We start from the raw sequence: 20,898 nt of genomic DNA, 5'->3' as shown, positions 1-20,898 counted from the left end.
CATTCTGACCTTGCTGGATTTGAGTTGTAGGATAAACATTAATATTATTATATATGGTATAGAAATAAAGCATATATTTTCTGGGTTAATAATTGCAACAAGAATACAATGTATTCACCTCTCATTTGGAATTTTAACATTGTATTGTGTTACATTAAAAATATTGCTGAAAAATATTGCTGATCAACAAAAACAAAAACAAAATAAAAAAAAAAAAAAAAAATTGAATTTCCCATTGGGATTAATAAAGTATCTATTTATCTATCTATCTATTTATCTATCTATCCAAAACATCTTTGAATTAAAAGATTATTCTAAATTACTTAGTAGTAAAAAATTCAACTGGTATCACCTCTCTATTTTGTAGTGGTGGATTTTAAATAAATTCTGGATACTGCAATCGTTGACCATTCCTCATTGGAAATTGAATGTTAACTCAGGCTGGACTGGGACAATAGATGAACAGTAATTTTAACTTCCTATCAGGTATTCTAAAATGTGTTGGAGCCCATGCTTTGATCGGGTACCCTCTAGAACTTTTATTGGTTTGTTTTTAAACCACAGAATTACTGGATGTACTCTGACCTACGATCCTCAAAGAAAAGTGGTGCCTCTTACAACACTTACTCTTTTCCTGACAGATATGCTGTATGCTCAACAGATTTCTGTTCTGTTATGCTTGGAGTGTAACTTTCAGTTAGTCAGTACAATGTGCCTCACTGTCACAGTGGCATGGGTCGCTGACAAGAAAATGCTGTTCCTGTCATCCACGGTGTACCTCGACATCACTGCTTGTCTTGAGAAATTTAGCTATGTTGTTGCCTGCCATGAGAATGACCCAAAGTCTCCGCTGTAGTGTTCTTGTCCAAAGCCAAATTTCAGGCTTTGATACAGAAACACATTGGTATACCATGATGAAGCTGTTCATATGCAGATGGTCATTTAAGGAAGATATGGTTTATTATGTATTTTGACTTCATTAAGAAAATTACTCTTAATTTTTGTATATGTCTCACAATATTTTCCCTTAAATTGTAGTTATCATTTCATGTGAGTCTTCTTCAAAATGTTTGCTTTTCAACTGCCTTATTAAGCCTAGATTTATGACATGTGAATTTAACGTTTAGAGATATCTCAAAATGAACTTCAGATACCTTAAAATGAAGCTTGGGTTTTAGATATCCGAAAGTCAAATTGTGTTATCAAAATAAATTATATAAAAATTTTAAATATCTCTAATACATTTAGTGATATCTAAAATGCATTTCAGTATAACTCAAGTATACCTTAATTTATTTCACACTGATCCTGTATATATTTTAAGATATCTTCAATTCATTTTGAGATACTCTATGCCATAATCACATCCTGCCAAATTGTCTAATCCTTCAATAGGACTTCATGTCTTTTTAAAGACATTTACAAATGCATGGGAGACTTTGAGATCTCTTGTAAAGTATTTTAAATATCTCAAAATGGCAGGAAGCCTTTATAATTCAAAAACATTAGTCAAAAATATACAAAAAAAGTCCTAATACCAATTTATCTTTAGCTCTAACTACATACAGTGAAACATCAACAGTAAATTAGTTTTTACAAACTTGAACTTTAGGGAAGCAGTATCATCATGAATTGCAGTGATGCAGGGGTCAAATACCCACAACTTGACTACGACCATGTAGGAAAAGCACCATCAAAAAATGATCACATTGAGCAAAAATGTGAAAATTAACATTAAAATGAAAGAAATAAACAAAGATTAATTCTTCATGAGCCAAACCACACATTAATGACACTGGTATTGAAATTATAGAAATTTCATGCATTTGTATCTATTGCAGCTCTGAAAAATAAATCAAGAAAACCTTATTAAGAACTCTTTGGAGATTAATAATCCTTTTTTAAACTTAATTATGAATTTTGTTCTTAAAATTCTGAATTCTCCCCTTACAAAAATGTCTCGCCCCAGGCTTTTGGCGGAAAGGTAGTGCTATGTTGGACTCCCTATTATACTGTCTGAGCTTACTGAATTTATTTCTGGTAAGATCTGTACTCAGTTGTTTTGGTGGGGGTTATATTAACATGCTGAAGATGAAGAGACTTCTCCTAAGTCACTTAACCTTTCCAAATTCATAAAGGTACAAGACAAAGCTGTTTCTTGTCCCCTTACTTTTTAATCTCTCTCTCTTAAGCCTCTTAGCATCACTTTCATTAAGGCTGACTTATTCACTTCTATAGCTGTTTATGGCTTCCATCATAAAATTTCCCTATATGCAAATGATTTATTGCTTTTTTTCTAGAATACTGGTATAAGCACTCCTACACTGATTTGTGATTGGATGGGAGTATATTTGCCTCACTAATAACTATACCCTTGGGCGTTTACTCTCTGGCCAGTTTGGAGTTAGACTCCCATCAATCCACCATCCTGGTTTCCCGCTGAACTTAAATGGTCTTTTCCTGAACCCTTCTTGTTCTTTCACCTCCTTGGAAATTAATATAATCCTGGAACTTGGTTTAATCTTGAGGAACATATTAGCACCTGTTCACTTTGGCATAAACACAACTTCAACATCTATAATTCACCTCTTTGAATTAGTAGGAGCCCTATATCTTTTGAATTTTTGAGTCTGACACTTTGTGAAGCTTATTACAACTCTGGGTCCAAAACAGCCAATTAGTATGGTCCAGGATTTCAGTTTTTTTCTTCCTTTTCTTTTAATCTCTGCTGTACTTCACATCAGCCCTTATGTTGAACGGTCTTCCTTTATTCTTTCCACTTTATAATCACTTTATGACCTTTTAATTTTTTTTCTCCAAATTCAAAGCAAGCGGTCACCTTATAAGCAACCTCTCTGGAAAGTATCTTCTAACCTAGGGTCTCCTAACCTACTGTATGGGCCATTGCGACATTGCAAGTACACCACCAACCAATGATTGTACTTGATTCACAGAAGCAACACTACAGGTGGATTGCGCTTGACACCAGTCCAATGAACTGTGACACCTCGTGTAGTGGCAAGGTTGGCACCAGATCAGATTTGTGAGAAGTCAGACATGGAGACACAGATACAAAAAGGTGGTATTTCCAAAACAAGAGTGGGTTTATTTACAGGTGCAACAAAACAACAAAAATAATGTTCCAATCAAAAATAGTGAGCAATATATACAGTGACGTTTCCAATCCCCAAAAATGAAAAATAAAGACAAAAATGTATATACACAAAAATGGTAGTCTTCCTAAATGAAGTAAAGGAGTTCAGGAAGAAACTACACACAAAGTCCAAAGAATGCTAAAAATATTTACAAGGGGGAAAAAAAAGTATATATATAAGAACAAAAACAAAGTGCACCAAAACCCTTAATCTATATAAATACTTCCACCAAAATAAAGCTACGCTAGGAGATATCTAAAATATATACAAGAAATGTACAAAATAAGGCACAAGCCGCTGTTTGGTATACTGAATGAAAAAAAAAAAAACTACAGCAACCACGCAAACCATACCCCTGAGTCTAAAGACCACCTTTAAGAGGGAGGAAGTGCCTCTTATAGTCGGGGCACAAATCTTTACCCAATCCCATGACACGTTGCTCCTCTGCACCAATCGTGACAGACGCAGGTGCTTTCTGCACAGGTGCTCTTCTCCCCTTTGCAAGGCATGTAATAGAGCGCGAACTGGAGCACATCCCGACATGCTGCCTTGAAATTTTTGGCAATTCCCTCCTCATACTAATGCATGTATGCACTTTCTTAACTAAAAACGTTTCGCAACTTAATTTGCCAACGACAGGACTAAAGAGACGCTCGCCTTTATAATGGGGTATGCTCAGTGTCCTCCAGCAGGCCTGACCTGGAGGTGCGCTCAACCCATCGCCTGTGGCCTGCTGTGTGAACCTGCCGAAAACAAAGCTAAAATGACTGTGAAACTGCACCCTGCACTTAATGACTTAAACAGGTAAGTGCTTTAATGATTATTTTGAAAAAAGTCGACTTTATCTTATTCTTAGGACTTTCTTTTCTTTAAAGTGGTAATGCCTGGTAGGCGGATTACCACATAAACACACTCAATTCACAGCAGCAGCATTGCAGGTGTATTGTGGTCATTCCTGGATGACATCCCCAAACCCTGCTCTGACGATCATGCTAAATTCACCAAGGAGGAAAAGATTTGTTGTTTGTGCTTGATTCAGCTAATACTCTAGTGATCTTGTGGGACAAACAATCTCCCAACACAATCCCAGTTTGACAAGCACACTTGATTCACTGAGGTGAACCACCCCACTCCGACAATCATGCTAAATTCATAGAGGGGAGCAATCCCCAATCCCCCCCCAAAAAAAACAGACGCTCCCATCCATGGATCACGAACTCACTGGCACCACAAAGGTTGGGAAACAGTGTTCTTGGCCCTTAACTATTCTTTCAGTCTGGCAGCATAACCGCCCTTTTCTTTTCACCTCATCTTTTCCTCATCTTTGAGAGGCTATCTTTAATAACATTTCTACTTTTTCTAAAAAACAAAACTATCAACCAATTTCACTCCAAACAGTCTCTTAATGAGAAGCTGATTCTTGCTGTTAATTAAGCCCGTTATTTAATTCCATGGCTTGTTGCTGCTTTCATTCTGCCACAGCAGACATTTCCAAATCTGTTGATTTTTCTGTTTTTTCTAAGAACATTTTCAAAATGTTTTGGTGACCTGAACGATCAACTTTACTGAGACTTTCACCTTTATTTATTTTAAGATATTGCGTGATGGGCACAGGTGAGCTGGTCATATAGTGGCTTGTTTGATGGCTCATTATTGTTTGGCTACTAATTAATGAAAAAGAGACAATTAAGGGGCCGGAGTCAAGTTAATTAAAACTAAAGCAAAAGAAGTTAATTTGCAGTAAAAATGGCTCACTAATGAAGAAGATGGTTAGAATGAAAACATGCAGCCACTGTGGCCCTCGAGGACTGGAGTTTGACACCTGTGGTCTAAACAATCTGTACTGGAGACTGCGTTTAGCACCAAGCTTCTGTTTAATTCACCTAAAGCCCAAAAAATAACAGAATCTATAGCAGTTTTTATCTGTAAAGATAATGGAAGCTAAAGATAAGAGACCCTACAATGTGCCTCACACCGCAAAGCAAATGAGCAGTTGTTGGAATTTTCAGAGCAGCCTGCAAACAAAAGAGTGCGTGTGTTCAATGCAGCTGACTTGAAGTAGCTCCATAATAGCGGCATTATCAGTCACGATGGCCGGTTCTTTTTCTTTTATGTTCCATTCATTCAATGCCGCTGTCAACAAGTATCAGCTCTACAGTAGATCCTCATTTTAAAATGCTTCCATTTTGTCTGAGGTCTGTCAGGACACATTTTCGAGACTGATTAACATGACTGCTACAACTGAAGATATGTGCAGCATGTAGAATTAAAGACATGAGTCTTCCTGCTGTATCTTTAAATTCTACTAATTCAACATTATGTTAAATGTCCAATAGGGGACCAAATTTAGCTAACAGTTTAGTTGAAGGGTGTCTACATGGAGATTCATAACACATGAATAGGTTGTTGAATAACATTTTATTATTTAAGAAGCAATATTTGATTATTTTATAATAATATTAAGATGCTATATAGTAGATGTCATTGCACTGTATTAAAGTAAACATAATGTGTGGAATCTGATGTGGTGATACAAATGTTAAATTATAGTGAATTAAAAAAAAAAAAAAAAACAACAATGATATTTTGTTACACATCTTCCAAATACTGATATTAACTAATCAAGTATTTCTTCTTAAATGTCATTCCATGCTTATTCCTATGTTATGAAGTCACCATGTAGACATCCTTCTAATAAAGTGCTACTGTAATTTGTCACATTATATTAATGTTCTCTATATTTCTAAAAAAGCCAGCACTTCAAATGTATCAGTGCATGCTAATTTAGTCAAGATAATATTAACATCGAATTAAATCAGGGCATTTTGAATCAGAATTGAATCGGGACAGAAGTGCTGATTCCCAGCTCTCCCTCTCTCTATCTATCTATGACAGTTCACCAGAGCCTATTTTGGCATGCCACAGGAATGCTTATGAAACTGAACATTTTCTCATTTAAAATTATGTTATTAAGAGAAAAACACATTATAACTATTGCTTCATTATGCCTGTACAGAAAAGAACAGTCACTAGTAAATTCTATCCAACATTATACATAGAAAAATAATTAAGCCTTTTTGAACATTTTAAATTAAGTAGTTATAATTGCCATAATATTAGAAATTAGTATTTTCATAAATTTATTTCTAACACAGTCATCTAAGGAAAATATTAGACATTACTTTTTACAAATATTTATTACTTTTTTATTCTTGCACTCTCTCTCTGCCATTATAACTGGCTTGCTGTAACTGCAGGATACTAAAAACAAATAAATGTACAATTTGTATGTATCTGAGATTCTGTTGTTTATCAGATATCCATTAAACGCCTCAAAAGTCATCTGGCTGGTCAGAACATTTATCTTAGTCTGAAGGATAAACAAAAGTGATGACATAGAAAAAGTTTGGGGGTGGTTTGATTATTTATTTAGTCTTACTCCTTTAATTACTATAATGCAAATTACAAGAGATTAAATGGATTCAATTACTGGGACACCAGGCACTGATGTCTACCCCAAAAGCACTGAACACAATTTAGGAACCACCAGAAGAACTAACCCTTAGTTTATCACTGTGCACTTTCACACTTAACCAGCTTTGAATAAATTTAAGGTCAACAATTAACCTAATCAAAGTACCTAAGAGACAACTGTGCAGACACAGGAAGAAACTCTAATCCGATAAGATTTTGTATCACCATCCAAAATCTAAGCATTTCATGTTGACATATCTATAACTTATATTGGTACCATATTCTAGATTATAAACCTTCAAATACTGTATTGATATGGACATTTTGCTGTTGACTTCAATAAATAATAATAATTGTACAATATTTCATGTTTTAACATGGTAGCAGGCATAAATGTTACATGAATTTAAAATGCTGAAGAAAAATTAATGAAATTATGATTTTTACTGATAACAGTGACACAGTCACCTGACAATGAATCTTCTACTAGTAAATCATATTAAACATTAATCAAACTTATAAAGTCAAACTAGCTTTAATGATAAGGTAGGAGAAAATATTTTAAGCAGAAAACATTTTTAAGGCTATTTTAAAATATACTACCTGAGTAATATCAAAAGGATAAGTGGTAACAACAATAGATAGAGATAATATATACACCAGTAGATAGAACCAATACCTACCACTAAAAATTCCCTTTTGTCCACCATCTGGTTGCCATCAGCATCAAACATGTTGAAAGCTATCTTAAATCCTGCATGAGGTTCTAAAAGACGTACACAGAAACTAGTATGTTAGTGGCAAGATTAGTAAAATGGGAAGCAGGTATTAAAACATACAGATGCAAAATAGAATACACATGGAGTGATGGTAAAGTTTAGTCCATAAGACTTTACCTATTTCAAATTTCAAATGTAAAATTAATTAAATGGATTAAATTAAACATTCTGGATATTTTAAATTAAGTGTTTTTTTCATACATTAGTTTTAGAAAATATTACACACACATATACATGTAACACATGTAACACCCATATAAAATAAACAGCACAGTCAACATCCTACATCTAATGTAGGTCATATAATGCTCTCAATCCTTAAAAGAGCATTACTGTAACTTAAAGTAAAGTACAGGTAATCAAAAATATTTTAAAATGGTAGACAAAACATTATTTAATAGTATTATGGAAAAGTCTATTCAGGGGTCCTGGAGAGGAGGGTCCGTTGGATAGTCGAGCCTCGGATTCAGGAGGAACAGTGTGGTTTTCGTCCTGGTCGCGGAACAGTGGACCAGCTCTATACCCTTAGCAGGGTCCTGGAGGGTGCATGGGAGTTTGCCCAACCAGTCTACATGTGTTTTGTGGACTTGGAAAAGGAATTCGACCGTGTCCCTCGGGGAATCCTGTGGGGGGTACTCCGAGAGTATGGGGTACCGGCCCCCCTGATAAGGGCTGTTTGGTCCCTGTACGATCGGTGCCAGAGCTTGGTCCGCATTGCCGGCAGTAAGTCGAACCCGTTTCCAGTGAGAGTTGGACTCCGCCAGGGCTGCCCTTTGTCAGCGATTCTGTTCATAACTTTTATGGACAGAATTTCTAGGCGCAGCCAGGGCGTTGAGGGGGTCCGGTTTGGTGGGCTCAGGATTGGGTCACTGCTTTTTGCAGATGATGCTGTCCTGTTTGCTTCATCAGGCCGTGATCTTCAGCTCTCTCTGGATCGGTTCGCAGCCGAGTGTGAAGCGGCTGGGATGAGAATCAGCACCTCCAAATCCGAGACCATGCTCCTCAGCCAGAAAAGGGTGGAGTGCCCTCTCAGGGTTGGTAGCGAGATCCTGCCCCAAGTGGAGGAGTTCAAGTATCTCGGGGTCTTGTTCACGAGTGAGGGAAGAATGGAGTGTGAGATCGACAGGCGGATCGGTGCGGCGTCCGCAGTAATGCGGGCGCTGCATCGGTCTGTCGTGGTGAAAAAGGAGCTGAGCCGCAAGGCGAAGCTCTCAATTTACCAGTCGATCTATGTTCCTACCCTCACCTATGGTCATGAGCTATGGGTAGTGACCGAAAGAACGAGATCGCGAATACAAGCGGCTGAAATGAGTTTCCTCCGCAGGGTGTCTGGGCTTTCCCTTAAAGATAGGGTGAGAAGTTCAGTCATCCGGGAGGGGCTCAGAGTAGAGCCGCTGCTCCTCCGCATCGAGAGGAGTCAGATGAGGTGGCTCGGGCATCTGATCAGGATGCCTCCTGGACGCCTCCCTGGTGAGGTGTTCCGGGCACGTCTAACCGGGAGGAGGCCCCGGGGAAGACCCAGGACACGTTGGAGGGACTATGTCTCTCGACTGGCCTGGGAACGCCTTGGGATTCTCCCGGAAGAGCTAGAAGAAGTGGCCAGGGAGAGGGAAGTCTGGGCATCTCTGCTCAAGCTGCTGCCCCCGCGACCCGACCTCGGATAAGCGGGAGACAATGGATGGATGGATGGATTATGTATTTTTCCACATTTAGTGAAGTACCATAAAAAGAGAGCTGTGAGTTTAGTAACAATAAATGGACATTAATGAGAAAACAGACAAATGTGATGCCAAGCTTTCACTATTTGCTGATTCACATTATTAAAGCTACATAACAAATTTTAGTCAGACACACATTATTATGAATTGCAGCCTACCATTCATTTATTGAATTACAAAGATTCATTACTGCATGTCACATTTTTGAGAAATTCTTTAAAGCAAAAACAAATAAACAGAACTGTTCATCATTCATCCCGACAGCAAAGTGGGTAAGTGGCAAGGATCATATAAATTAAACCTATACCCAACTGCATAATTTAACTAGTGAAGTTAAAAGAAAACACAAGTTGGAACCTTGTGAGTTTACAGTGAGGGGTTTTCCTTAGAAACCACTACCAACTCTCTTCCATTCTGTTTATCTACAACTTAGACTCAATATAATATACTGTATATACTTCATCTATATCTGAATACCAGAGGTTTTGCCTGTATCTGGACAAGGTGAATGGAACCACTCAATTACCATCTCTCACAAACGTGAGTTTGGTTTTAATAATTAATCATTACACTCTAATTATGTTTACCTAAAAAGATAAACCTTTTCCCTACATAAACAAGGTACTTGACGAGGATACCCTCTATGCTTGAATCCTTTCCCTACTGTAAATTAATCATTTGCCATTTCTTTGTGCAATCAATCTGACATTCGGGGAATTTCAAAGAATAGTCCTGAGAAAAAAACTTCTTTTCTGCTAACTTAATGTCAACACTTCTACACAAGTTTATGGATCTGTTTTACACTAAATCTCTTTGTTTAAAATTACTTTCAAAATGAAAAAAACAGTACAGTATATACTCCCACGGATAAGTTGGGACTTGATTTTACTGTATAATTTCTGGTATTTTTATAATTTCGGTCGTATAAGTCGAATGCAGAAAACTTGCACTATTGGTCCAAGAGATTATGATATGCTAACGCCTAACAGAGAGAGTAACTACGGAGCACACTGCCTTTTTTTTCTATGTGGGTGCGGCAATGCGCTGTATCAGCATGTGCTCCTACCTTTCTCTCTCTCTCTATTGTGCCTATGTGACCACATGGTAATACCCAAACTATTCCGAAGCAACATTTGCACTATTTTGTGTTTTTTTGTATCTCACACCCTCATACACCTTAATCGTAAGAGCATCCCTTATCTACGATGCAGTGTTCGATCAGGAGAAAATATGAAGCTGGTTTTAAATTAAACGTTGTTGAAGTCGCGAAAGAAATTGGTAATCGTGCTGCTGCAACACAATTTGATTCGTCTGAGAAACTGATGCGAGATCGGAGGAGGCTGTAAAAAAATAAATAAATAAATAAAAAATTAAGGGTCACATTTTTGAACGGGTGTATAAGTTGGGTTCTGATTTTATGATCGATTTTTCGACTTCCAAGACCCGACTTATACATGAGTATATACAATATATTATTCCTTGTTTCTCATTTTCCTATAGATTAAGAAGTTTCGAGAATGTTTTACTTCAGTTTATGTATCTAAAATGTATAATTACATAAGGATTTCAAGATTTAGTCTGATACAGTTTTGACAGTGTTCTGAAGTAAATAGCTAGTTGATTACATATTCACCTAATAACAGTTGGGAGCATCAATATCATTAAAACAAACAATAACTTCTTAAACCTTTTTCATGCATTTCAGTACTAGCTTGCAATCTCAGGAATCCTCACCAATCTATTATAGTACAATGGAAAACAATGAGCTACTGTTAGTGGTTTCACTAGTAAGATGAAGACCATAATGAGTGACATCCAAATAACATACTAAAGAATTTTCATGCAGCATTTCGGTCTGAAATCAGAGGGTATTACCACCACACTGCTCTTCACCCCCCAACTTTCTTGATGAAATGATTGAGTGTCCGCAGGCTGAAATCAACAAAACTTTCTGTTAAGAAGCTCTATTCATCAAGTCTCTAGTGGCCTGAGGAGTGTCTCAATCTGGCTCTGGTTACCACATGGGTGAGACCAATCCTACTGATGTTACTGATTAGTGTCCTAATGAACCTGCAGATAACGAACAGTGGGTAATTATGGTGACTATACTAACTAAAAAAACAAAAAACAGCATTTCTAATAGACTGAAAGAAACTTAACATGTCTTTAAATCTCCTAATGATAGATAAAACTGTAAATTGTGTTATAAGCTAATTGAGTTGAGGATGACATCAGTTTTGAGGTCAAGTTGTTACAGTCACTTATAATGGTGTCGTAGAGCGACAATGTGTTGCAAGCTTATTAGCACATAGGAGTAAGACTTTTACCGTACTACGGGACAATAATGACTCTATAAATCAATATTATTTATAGTTAGAAAAAAACACTCAATAAGCAATTCATAAATTTTCAGTATATGACAGTACTTTATAAATACTCCCCTATTTTCCTCTGCTAGGGCTCTTCAAAGTAATCACCAAAAGTGATCACTGAAGATCATTTTTTAACAGTCTCTGAACATGTATTCTCTACTATGTCCTTTTTTGTCCCAATTTCTCTTCTTTAACTAACATTTTCTCTTGGCTTTTACCATGCTTTTTTACTTAATTTGTTGGGGAAAGAGGCCTTGAATGTGATTGCTTCATATTTCATTCAGTATATATTGCAATTGCATCTGTTTTATTAACTTCCAAAAATGCACTATACTGTAATTACAAAAAATAAAACAAAATCTAAAAATTATTCATTTTTACATCTTGGGAATTAGCTAGGATTAACCTGTTTTACACAAATAAGAATGAATCAGCATTTTCCTAGGTTGAGAACACTAAAAAAAGTGTGAAAGTGATCTATGACAGTCAACTGACTTTTTAATTTTAAAGAAAAATGCACTGCTGACATCCAGGTCCATTAAAAGTTTATTCTGTTTATTTATTTATTTTATTTTGTATATATTACTTGAATTCATGGATCTTGAAAATCATTTAAGAAATAAAAACAATAAATATTTATTGGAATTGAAATACAACAGTTACATACAAAGCAGCAAGGATACAAAAAAATATGTATGTTTCTACTGTTCTAGAAAGCTGCACTAAACTCAATTTCCATGAGACAAGAGTTTGTTGCAATTTTTCTGTCTTTATTTACCACATAAAGTTTACAAGGTATACACTTTTCTTTCTTGTTGTTGCAGTGTATCTAATTAAATATTTAAAAACCTAAACTCAAGAGTGCAATTTAAATGACTGAATTATTTTCCATCCATCTTTGAATATAAGTTGAAATCCCAGGTTTACTCACTTGTCAAAATGCATAGCAGGAAAAGATATTCTGTGTAGGCAATAATACCTGTAACAAAAGTGTTGAAAAAGAAGTGTTAAAAAGATTCATTATGACTAATATACACACTGCTACAACTTTCAGTTTATGACACCACTTACCACATTTATAGAAATCCACTTCCTATATCTCATTAATATATTGTACTTTAAATTCTCTTTTGTATAAAGGCAATTTTTAAAATAGTAAATTCTAAAATTATCATTTATTTTGTGATGATGTTATTTGCACATACTAGTTAGTAATGTTCGTTATTCACAATGACATGATATAGCCTGCAGAAAAAAACACCACTTTGCAAAGGAGTAGAATCACACATATTTATGCCCAGATTTTAGGAAGGGTTTATCGGGGCAGTAGCTGGGGACCCCAAAAAAGTACTTTTTGCGTCAGATTTGGTGGGTTTACCAGCAGCATTGTTTGCCGAATTATTTCCTGAAAATTCACCATACAACTGGCTCAGACAAACTTTTATTTTCCCAGGACCACAAGTTGGCTTTACGAACGTACAGCATGGGTGTTTCTGGGATAGAGTGCCATGGCAATGGCTGAAGTGATTGCTCCAAAACACCAAACAAATATGGGGTTTGGCAACACCGTAAATATTTTCTCCTTTTCCATTTCAGCATAAAATCTAAAAACAATGTCATTTTTAGATTCCTTTAAGTTCAAACCCCCATATTTGAATGCATATGTATTAAAAATCTGTCTAGAAAAACTAAACAAAATTCATGCTATGCTATTATGATTTTGTTTTTCATCGTTGTTCATAGTTGCATATATACACAGTCTGACAATTTAATTCCTGAACAACTACAAACTACCACTGAAATGTTGGAGCTGTTGAAATCAGCGTATGGTGACGATGCTATGTAAAAGTCAAATGTGTTTGAGTTGCATAAGAGGTTCAAGGAGAGGCAACACAATGTGAATGACAATGCCAGAAGTGGATCACCCATCATGACAATGCCCCAAGCCATAATGCACACAACACCTTTGTGACTAAGAATTCAATTGCCAGAATGGATCATCCACCCTATACACCTGATTTAGCCCCTCGTGATTACTGGCACTTCCAAAAATAAATTCATCAAACCAAATTTCTTAGCACAGTAAATCAAAGCACACCTCTTTCTTTCACATTTTCAGTTTATCTGTAAATACTAGCAATCATGGTAAACATCTTGTTCCTCACAAGAGAGGTCCCAAACAGATTTTCATTGCTCCTTTTTCAAAAGCCATGAAACTCATTTAAAAAAATGAAGGTACCCTACATTTAATTATAAATAAAACTCAGTTCAGACACAGAGCTAATGCTGCCATTCCACCCTGCTTAATAACAGGTCTTGTTAAAATTTGTGTTGAACCTTGCACTTCTTGCATGTCTTTCACTTTTTTTAAATCCCTTGGGAATGGAAAAGGTGCTATATAAATAAAATACATTGTTATTATTATTATTATTAATACTTTGACATTTTGCAGCATTAATGTGATTGTAAAGTTAATCTAGAAACTCCATAATAAAGTTGAAATGGATAGAAATCTTAAAAACACAGCATAAAGAAAATAAATATTATTGCCTTACACCAACTGCTGTGAATACAGACACTTGCTCCCTCAACATTAAACAGCAACTAGTCTGATTGATCTTGCTTATCTCACAAAGGATTCTTACATCTACTTAGGTCTCTGAAGTCATGAATTTTAAATTATATAAAGAAACCCACTTAGTATCAAAAAAGGCAAGTAAAGGCCCTAGAATATTACATGATTTTCCCTGTGATTTTCAGTTGCAGACTATATTCTAATAATCTTAATGAACCAGGAGCACTTGCAGTGCACTCGTATAACTGTCAGTCATGTAGTCTGATATGTCCAGTGAATCATTCCATCAGTGTGTGACTCATCCTAAGACAAAATTAAACTGGTTTGATTTTTTTCTTTTTTTCGCAGGGACTGGCTTGTGTGTATACAAGAGCTGACAATCAATAAGCACACACTCAAAAGCGCAGCACATTTAATGCACTTATGAAGAATTAGGAATGTAGGTGTTTTGAACCTCACAAACAGAAGGGAGGTTCATTTGTCTGATGTCTCATGTTTTAAGTGACATGACAGTTATCAGAAAATGGGCACAGACAGTAGCTCAACTCGCTGTAACTAAAAAGCATCCATATAGCACTAGCTCTGTCAGGCAGCATGCTACTGGCAGTCAGAAAAAAAGGGTCAAGCTTGCTATATTTTGGACACGTGAAACTTTTGGAAAGTCGTCATAGAGTTATCTAATTTGTCATCCCCTATGATGTCTGGTTGTGTAATTTGACATCTACAGACAACAAGATAAACAACTACAGTTGTAGTGGGTGTCCCTAAAACTAAAAGCCATGTAATGAGATCCTGGCTTATGGGGCACCAACTAGAGTTAACAAGGAGGAAGAAGCTTGGAAAAAAGGCAGAAACTGTAGTACAGTGCAATGTCAATAACTTATTATGGGTGATTTTCTTCTTTGCCGCCATCTCAAAGGCTCTTGTTCATTCATAAATTATGAGCATCTTTTGCTAACACAAATTCTGTCAGATAACTCTGAGACACTAATAATACAATACTGTTAAAAGGAAAAAAATATTACTATTGAGCTGATTGATTGGTCTTTCAAGAATGTTAAGAGAAGCAGGCAATATACTGTAGGTATTGTATTTTCACCTCGATCACGTAGATTTCGGAACAATGTTGATGTTCCTTTCCATACAGGTGGTGTATCTGAAAGTATTTGCTCTAGCTCCTGTAAAACATAATGTAAAAAAAATGTTATCATAGAAGATAAAATTATACATATAATTTCTGTCATAAAATGACTATATTGGTGAATGCTGTTACAAGTGATGGTAGTAGTTTAACCAGAAACAAACGGCATTCAAAAATTACAGTAGCATTTATCAGTCCAGTGTCATTAAATTAACAACTTTTTCAGAAATCCCAGATGCTGCTGCTTTTTTGAAGTGTTTATAAATAGTGCACCTTATGTATTGCCTAGGGTAAAATCAGAATATACTAGCCGACGCCCGCCGTAGCATATGACAGTGTAATAACAACCCCAAAAAGATGTTGTTGTAGAATGTCTCGAAGTAATTCCTGCAGCTTAATCCAAAAGACTCGTACTACAATATCAGATTTGTGCTCTGGTCTTTGGGTATCCGACTGTGCAAGTAGAATTTCCGGCCAAGCAGGATTACATGTGAAAGTGATAAATAAATCAGGTTTTCCGAATTTACGTACTATGGCCATGGCATCCTGATAGTTTTGTTGCATGTATCTTGGACTTCCTGGAAATGTGGACGGTAATATGATCATTTTGCCTACACGTACGTTGTTATTTTCAGCGTTTGCTTGCAGTGCGTCTGATAGTCCTTTGTATTGTTCCACACGCAGATCTTGTTGATGTAATCTGAGATAGCTGAGACACGCGCCCTCTGTTTTAACATATGCATCTACGACGTACTGTTGGAATAGTTTGCCGCTGGAGTGCAAAATACTAAATGTATTCCTCATTGCTAATCTGTACACATAAAATTGGCATTGAGTAAGCCTTATTCGCTTGGCGGTTCTTTGATCAGGAACATGTTGTAAATCTTTGTACCAGCCAATGTCTCCGTAAGGGAATAAAAGTGGGTAAACCATAGGATCGCAATTCATATTGAGCGTGGAAATCTGTTTACAGGAGTTGCCTATGGGATAGATGCAAATGTCCCTTTAGGGAGGCGGTTCGCCATCTTCTCCGACGAAAATCGCTGCAACATCGGTGTGACATGTCGGGGCATTGTATTGTCATAAATCCTGCCTAGGGTTTTCCTTGAAAACCATTTGTACAGATGCTGTTGGATTGGACTGAGCGATTTCATGCATGTGTTTGTATGACTTGCAAAGGGGTTGATGGTTCTGAACATGAAATCCAGCTGGAGAAGTAAATTTTCGCTGCATGCAGAGTTTGCTTTATTTTTGTATTCAGTAGATTGCGCTGTGTCAAAAACATAAAACTGTCCATATCCTGAAGAGGTAGAAGTGTTAGCGTATAGTGGAGAGATTTGGTGATAAATCTGCCCGTGTATTATGGTCCGTGGCCAGGAGGTTGAGTTATCTGTGCCCCCATGGAAGCAAACACTAGAGAAGAGTTGTACTCTTGAATGTGTTCACGATAATTTTTAGCTTCTGATATTTGCTGTCTGCGGTGGGTTGGCACCCTGCCCAGGATTGTTTCCTGCCTTGTGCCCTGTGTTGGCTGGGATTGGCTCCAGCAGACCCCCGTGACCCTGTGTTCGGATTCAGCGGGTTGGAAAATGGATGGATGGATGGATATTTGCTGTGTAAGAAGCTGTTGTAAAGACACAGGTGGCTCCCGCAAAGGTAGTAAAGCTATTTTACCGTTGTGACAGCACCTTAAGTACTTGTTGGATGTACTACGCTCAGCAGGCCAGTATAATGCATGACATGGAAGAGGACAAATAGGAATCGAGAAATGCCATGTCGGCTGAGTGTGGGCGGGACCGGTTTTGAAGTGGAAGCAGGACGAACCAGAAGAGAAATATATATAAGAGATTAGCAAGAACTTGTCAGCCTATATGAATGTGTCATATTTCAGCATATCTTTAAATAGTTAAAGTTAAACTTCTCTTTTGCCGTATTTGTTTAATACCTATATAGCATACATTTTTATAAACACAGCATTCTTATATAATATTCTACAATCTGTAAAGACAACTATGGTACTCAGTGAGCCTTGTGGTGATGTTACAGTTTGCCCTCTCTCATTTACCATGACGTTACATTGCAAAGTCCTAATTTACAAAGTAGGAGAAATGAAGAATGAATAAGAAGGGATTCCACAGATGCTAGTCTGTCATAATGGTGTTTTAATGTCCTGTAATTCTAGAGTGAATTATATTTTTGACAAGAAATGTGATAATATTGTGACTGGACTATGAAATGGATACAATGAATTGTGTCCCTTAATATTATCTCTGTTTATTCAATAATTCTGTCAAACTTACCATCAAACGTACACAGTACTAAGTCCTGGAAAATTTCCTCACTATACTGTTATTATATTCAGGTCAGGTCGGGGAGCATGCACTGATACAATGCGTTGCCACACCCACCACACGACAAAACAGCCTGGGATCCTGGTTGGCAGACATGCAGTCCAATCCCACCCTCTGAAAATGACCATCAATCTGCCACAGCCAGGTGTTACGTGGGTGTCCCCTTGGCCTGGTCCAGCCACTCGGGTCCTCAAGAATGAGGATCCTGCGAGCATGATCACCATCGGGGAATCACGCCACATGGCAGTAGTTCCGTAACTGACACTCCCTCACAATGCAGGTAATGTGCCTCATTCGGGACTCCATGAACAACCACGCATTCAACAAAAAGTCAAACCGGTGGTAACCAGGCATTCTCTGAAGAGACACAGTACCAAAGGAGTCCAGTCTTCATTTCATGTCACTGGATAGTGTCCATGTCTCGCAACCATATAGCAAGGCAGGAAGCACTAGGACTGTAAAGACCTAGGGCCTCAGGTATAAATGGTGCGTACGCACAGAAATGTTGCGTACAAACGTTTCCACGCTGAAATCGCGATGTATAAAACCTAAACTTGGCGTAAAGCCACGCACATTTCCACGGTACCTCATACCCTGGCATACGCAATTTCTCCGCTCGGTTTTGCAGACTGGCGGCACCCAGCGACAAAGCAGTGCTACTGTTCCTGTGTGGTCACCCTTTCTTTCTTAGACCCACATTCCTGACGCGGCTTTATAAATACACTGAAATTAACTGCATATTGTTTATTAGTGTAATGCATCTGATTGTAATTAACCTGTAGCAATATAATGGTCCAGGGAATAGCAATAGTATTCCAAATACCATAACTGCTTTAGCATTGTTACGCTCACTGCATCTTCTTCTTCTTTCAGCTGCTCCCGTTAAGGGTTGCCACAGCGGATCATCTTTTTCCACATTACTCTCACTGTACCACTCGGAGTATTTATATCACTGTATCTGAGTGGGGAATCACAGCAGCAGCTGATCGGAAAGAGAATTATCGGTATACAGTTTCAAGCACACACTACCTCAGCCACAACGCGTCAAAGCCTTTCCTGTACGGACCTCGCGTTTCAGAAACAGTTTCATTCCAAGAACTATAAACGCACTCAATCAGTCCATCAAGTGCTCCTTGTAGAACTGTTTGTACTTATAAGTACAATTACCCCACTGTAAACTTACACTACAGTTATAAAGTGGCGCAGGTTGTGCAATATTATAAAGTGCGTATGATGACGATATCATTTTTAAGATGAAATGCAGCAAAATATGTTGCTTATAGTATACACATAAAACTTTAACTTTATTTAAATAATCTGTATTGTTAATAATTAAACATGTGAGGACACGGTGCTGCAGCGCTAGCTAGTTCACGGATAGCTCCTGCCTTGCACTGTATTATTGCTGGTGCTGACACAACACTGGAAGGATAGACGGATAGAATAATTAAACATGTACTATGAAGATATTTCAATGTTCCTTAAAAGTTTTGAAGAATCGGCGTTCTAAGCTTACAGATGGCTTAACGTCTATTACAGAGCTGATTGTGTGGCGATTGGGTATTTGGAGAAACAAAAGTAAGGACAGGAATTGGAGGTTAGTACGTTTGAAGAAGACAGTACTTCTGTAATAAATTATTTCATTGAAGGTCACACATGGCGCAGCAAGCCTCTTGCGTGAGATATGAACAATCACTGCGCCACCGTGTTCCCATGTTTAATAACATGCTTTCATTCCTATCATCATGAAAAAGATATCACGTATACATCTCAGTATTTTAATTATTCAGAGAGCTGTAATATCTCGAATGTAATGGATTCTGTGTCCTGTCGCAGAAAGAGAAAGAACGGAATCACGTAGTGATTCACACACACACAGAGCACATAGAAGATCAAACACAGAACAAAGCATTTAACGTGCTACTTGAGAAACTAGTAAAAAAAAACATTTTAAGATGAAGTTTACATGTTCTACTTTAATGACAAAATAAACTACGTGATTAAAGTGGAAATTTCGAGATTAAAGTTGACATTTCGTGCTTTTTTCCCCACTGTGTGCCTATTTTTTTTCTCTGTACCCTAATAAGCTTTCACGCCAACTTTGATATGTGACAACTTCTTTTTTATATCGGGCACTGTGCGACTTTGTGAACTTGAGCTTTCGAGTTTCTCTGACACTATGTCACTCGATCAACTTTCTTTTGTTGATTATACCACTGTTTAAACCAACAAACAGTATGTTTTTCCTTTGCCTTCACTTGGTATTCGCTGAAATTCTTATATTTTCCCCCGTGCTTTTCCCATTGTCTTTTCACAGAAGGCTATTTATATCGATTTGCATATTCAAAGAGGCATAATTCTGGTTGGAGTTGGGGCAGGACAGAAGGCGCGTGCACGTGCGTTACTTTACACGCTGATCGGGATTTATGTAGTGGAAGAACGTGAAAGTTTGCATGCGCACAGATTCCTGCATGTGGATTTTTCTGTGCGTACGCACATTCCCACTTTTGTGCTTACGCCATGTTATAGTGTGAGTTCTATGCACGGTGTTATACATGAGGCTCCTGGACCTTCATACTTTTGCATTGGTACTGGTGGCGCAACACACCCCTTTCCAGCGACCTTATGACCACCCCCCCCATGCTCTCCCAATCCGTCTACTGATTTCATAGAAAGAGTCAACAGAGACATGGATGTCACTGCTGAGATAAGTAAACCTCTCAACAAGGTCGACACTCTCTCCACAGACAGACATACTGCTGATGGCTGTGCCGAAGAGGACATTAACACTAGAATTACCAGAGCCAATGAAAAACCTCATAAATCCGGCCCACCTTAAATCCCTTTGCACCTCTCCGTCAGCCTCTTTTGTCTTCTAAATGTGTGGATAAGCAGCAATCGATCTGGCTTTACCATCCCCCCACCGCCTCAGAACGGGCAAGAAGTTCTCCCAGTTTCTGCCTTGATCGATTATCTGGGAGTGAGCTACCCAGAATTGTAAGAGGACATAATTTGATGTGTGTTTGTGAACTGTTAACATTTGAATCTGATGATTGCATAGAGCGCAAAACTGACCTCCCTGCACTATTCTCTCTTCTGCATGTCCTGGAGTACAAAAGAAACAGCACCATGCCCCAAAATGTAGAGGCTGCATGGGCAAGATCGGAAAAAAAAAAATGCAGTCACTGATTACAAGCGCAAGAAGGCATGCGAATGAATATGAATAATATAAATAATGTTGCACCAATGTTTTCTGACATGTACTATACAGGTCATAAAATGAGTTATTCCAAATATATATACAGTACCTACTGTATGTCTCTGTTTTTTTTG

At 37.5% G+C, this 20,898-nt stretch overlaps 1 protein-coding gene across 8 annotated transcripts in view; it reads right to left on the bottom strand.

Annotated features, from left to right (window-relative positions):
• LOC114651939 (calcium uptake protein 3, mitochondrial-like) overlaps nt 1–20,898 on the bottom strand; it is a 174,207-nt gene that overhangs the window by 60,184 nt on the left and 93,125 nt on the right. For 7 of the 8 annotated variants that reach the window (XM_051928644.1, XM_051928647.1, XM_051928645.1 and 4 more), the window contains exons 4-6: nt 15,173–15,251; nt 12,430–12,477; nt 7,313–7,395 (exon numbers count right to left, since the gene is read on the bottom strand). In XM_051928644.1, the coding sequence (XP_051784604.1) occupies nt 7,313–7,395; nt 12,430–12,477; nt 15,173–15,251 (210 nt within the window). Of the gene's footprint in view, nt 1–7,312; nt 7,396–12,429; nt 12,478–15,172; nt 15,285–20,898 lie in introns of those variants that run through there. The other variant, XM_028802040.2, reaches the window with a different exon arrangement.

This window comes from Erpetoichthys calabaricus, chromosome 5, assembly GCF_900747795.2.
Source record: "Erpetoichthys calabaricus chromosome 5, fErpCal1.3, whole genome shotgun sequence".
NCBI lineage: Eukaryota > Metazoa > Chordata > Cladistia > Polypteriformes > Polypteridae > Erpetoichthys > Erpetoichthys calabaricus.
Note: the sequence above shows the minus strand (reverse complement) of the source record. Positions and strands in the feature narration are given on the sequence as shown.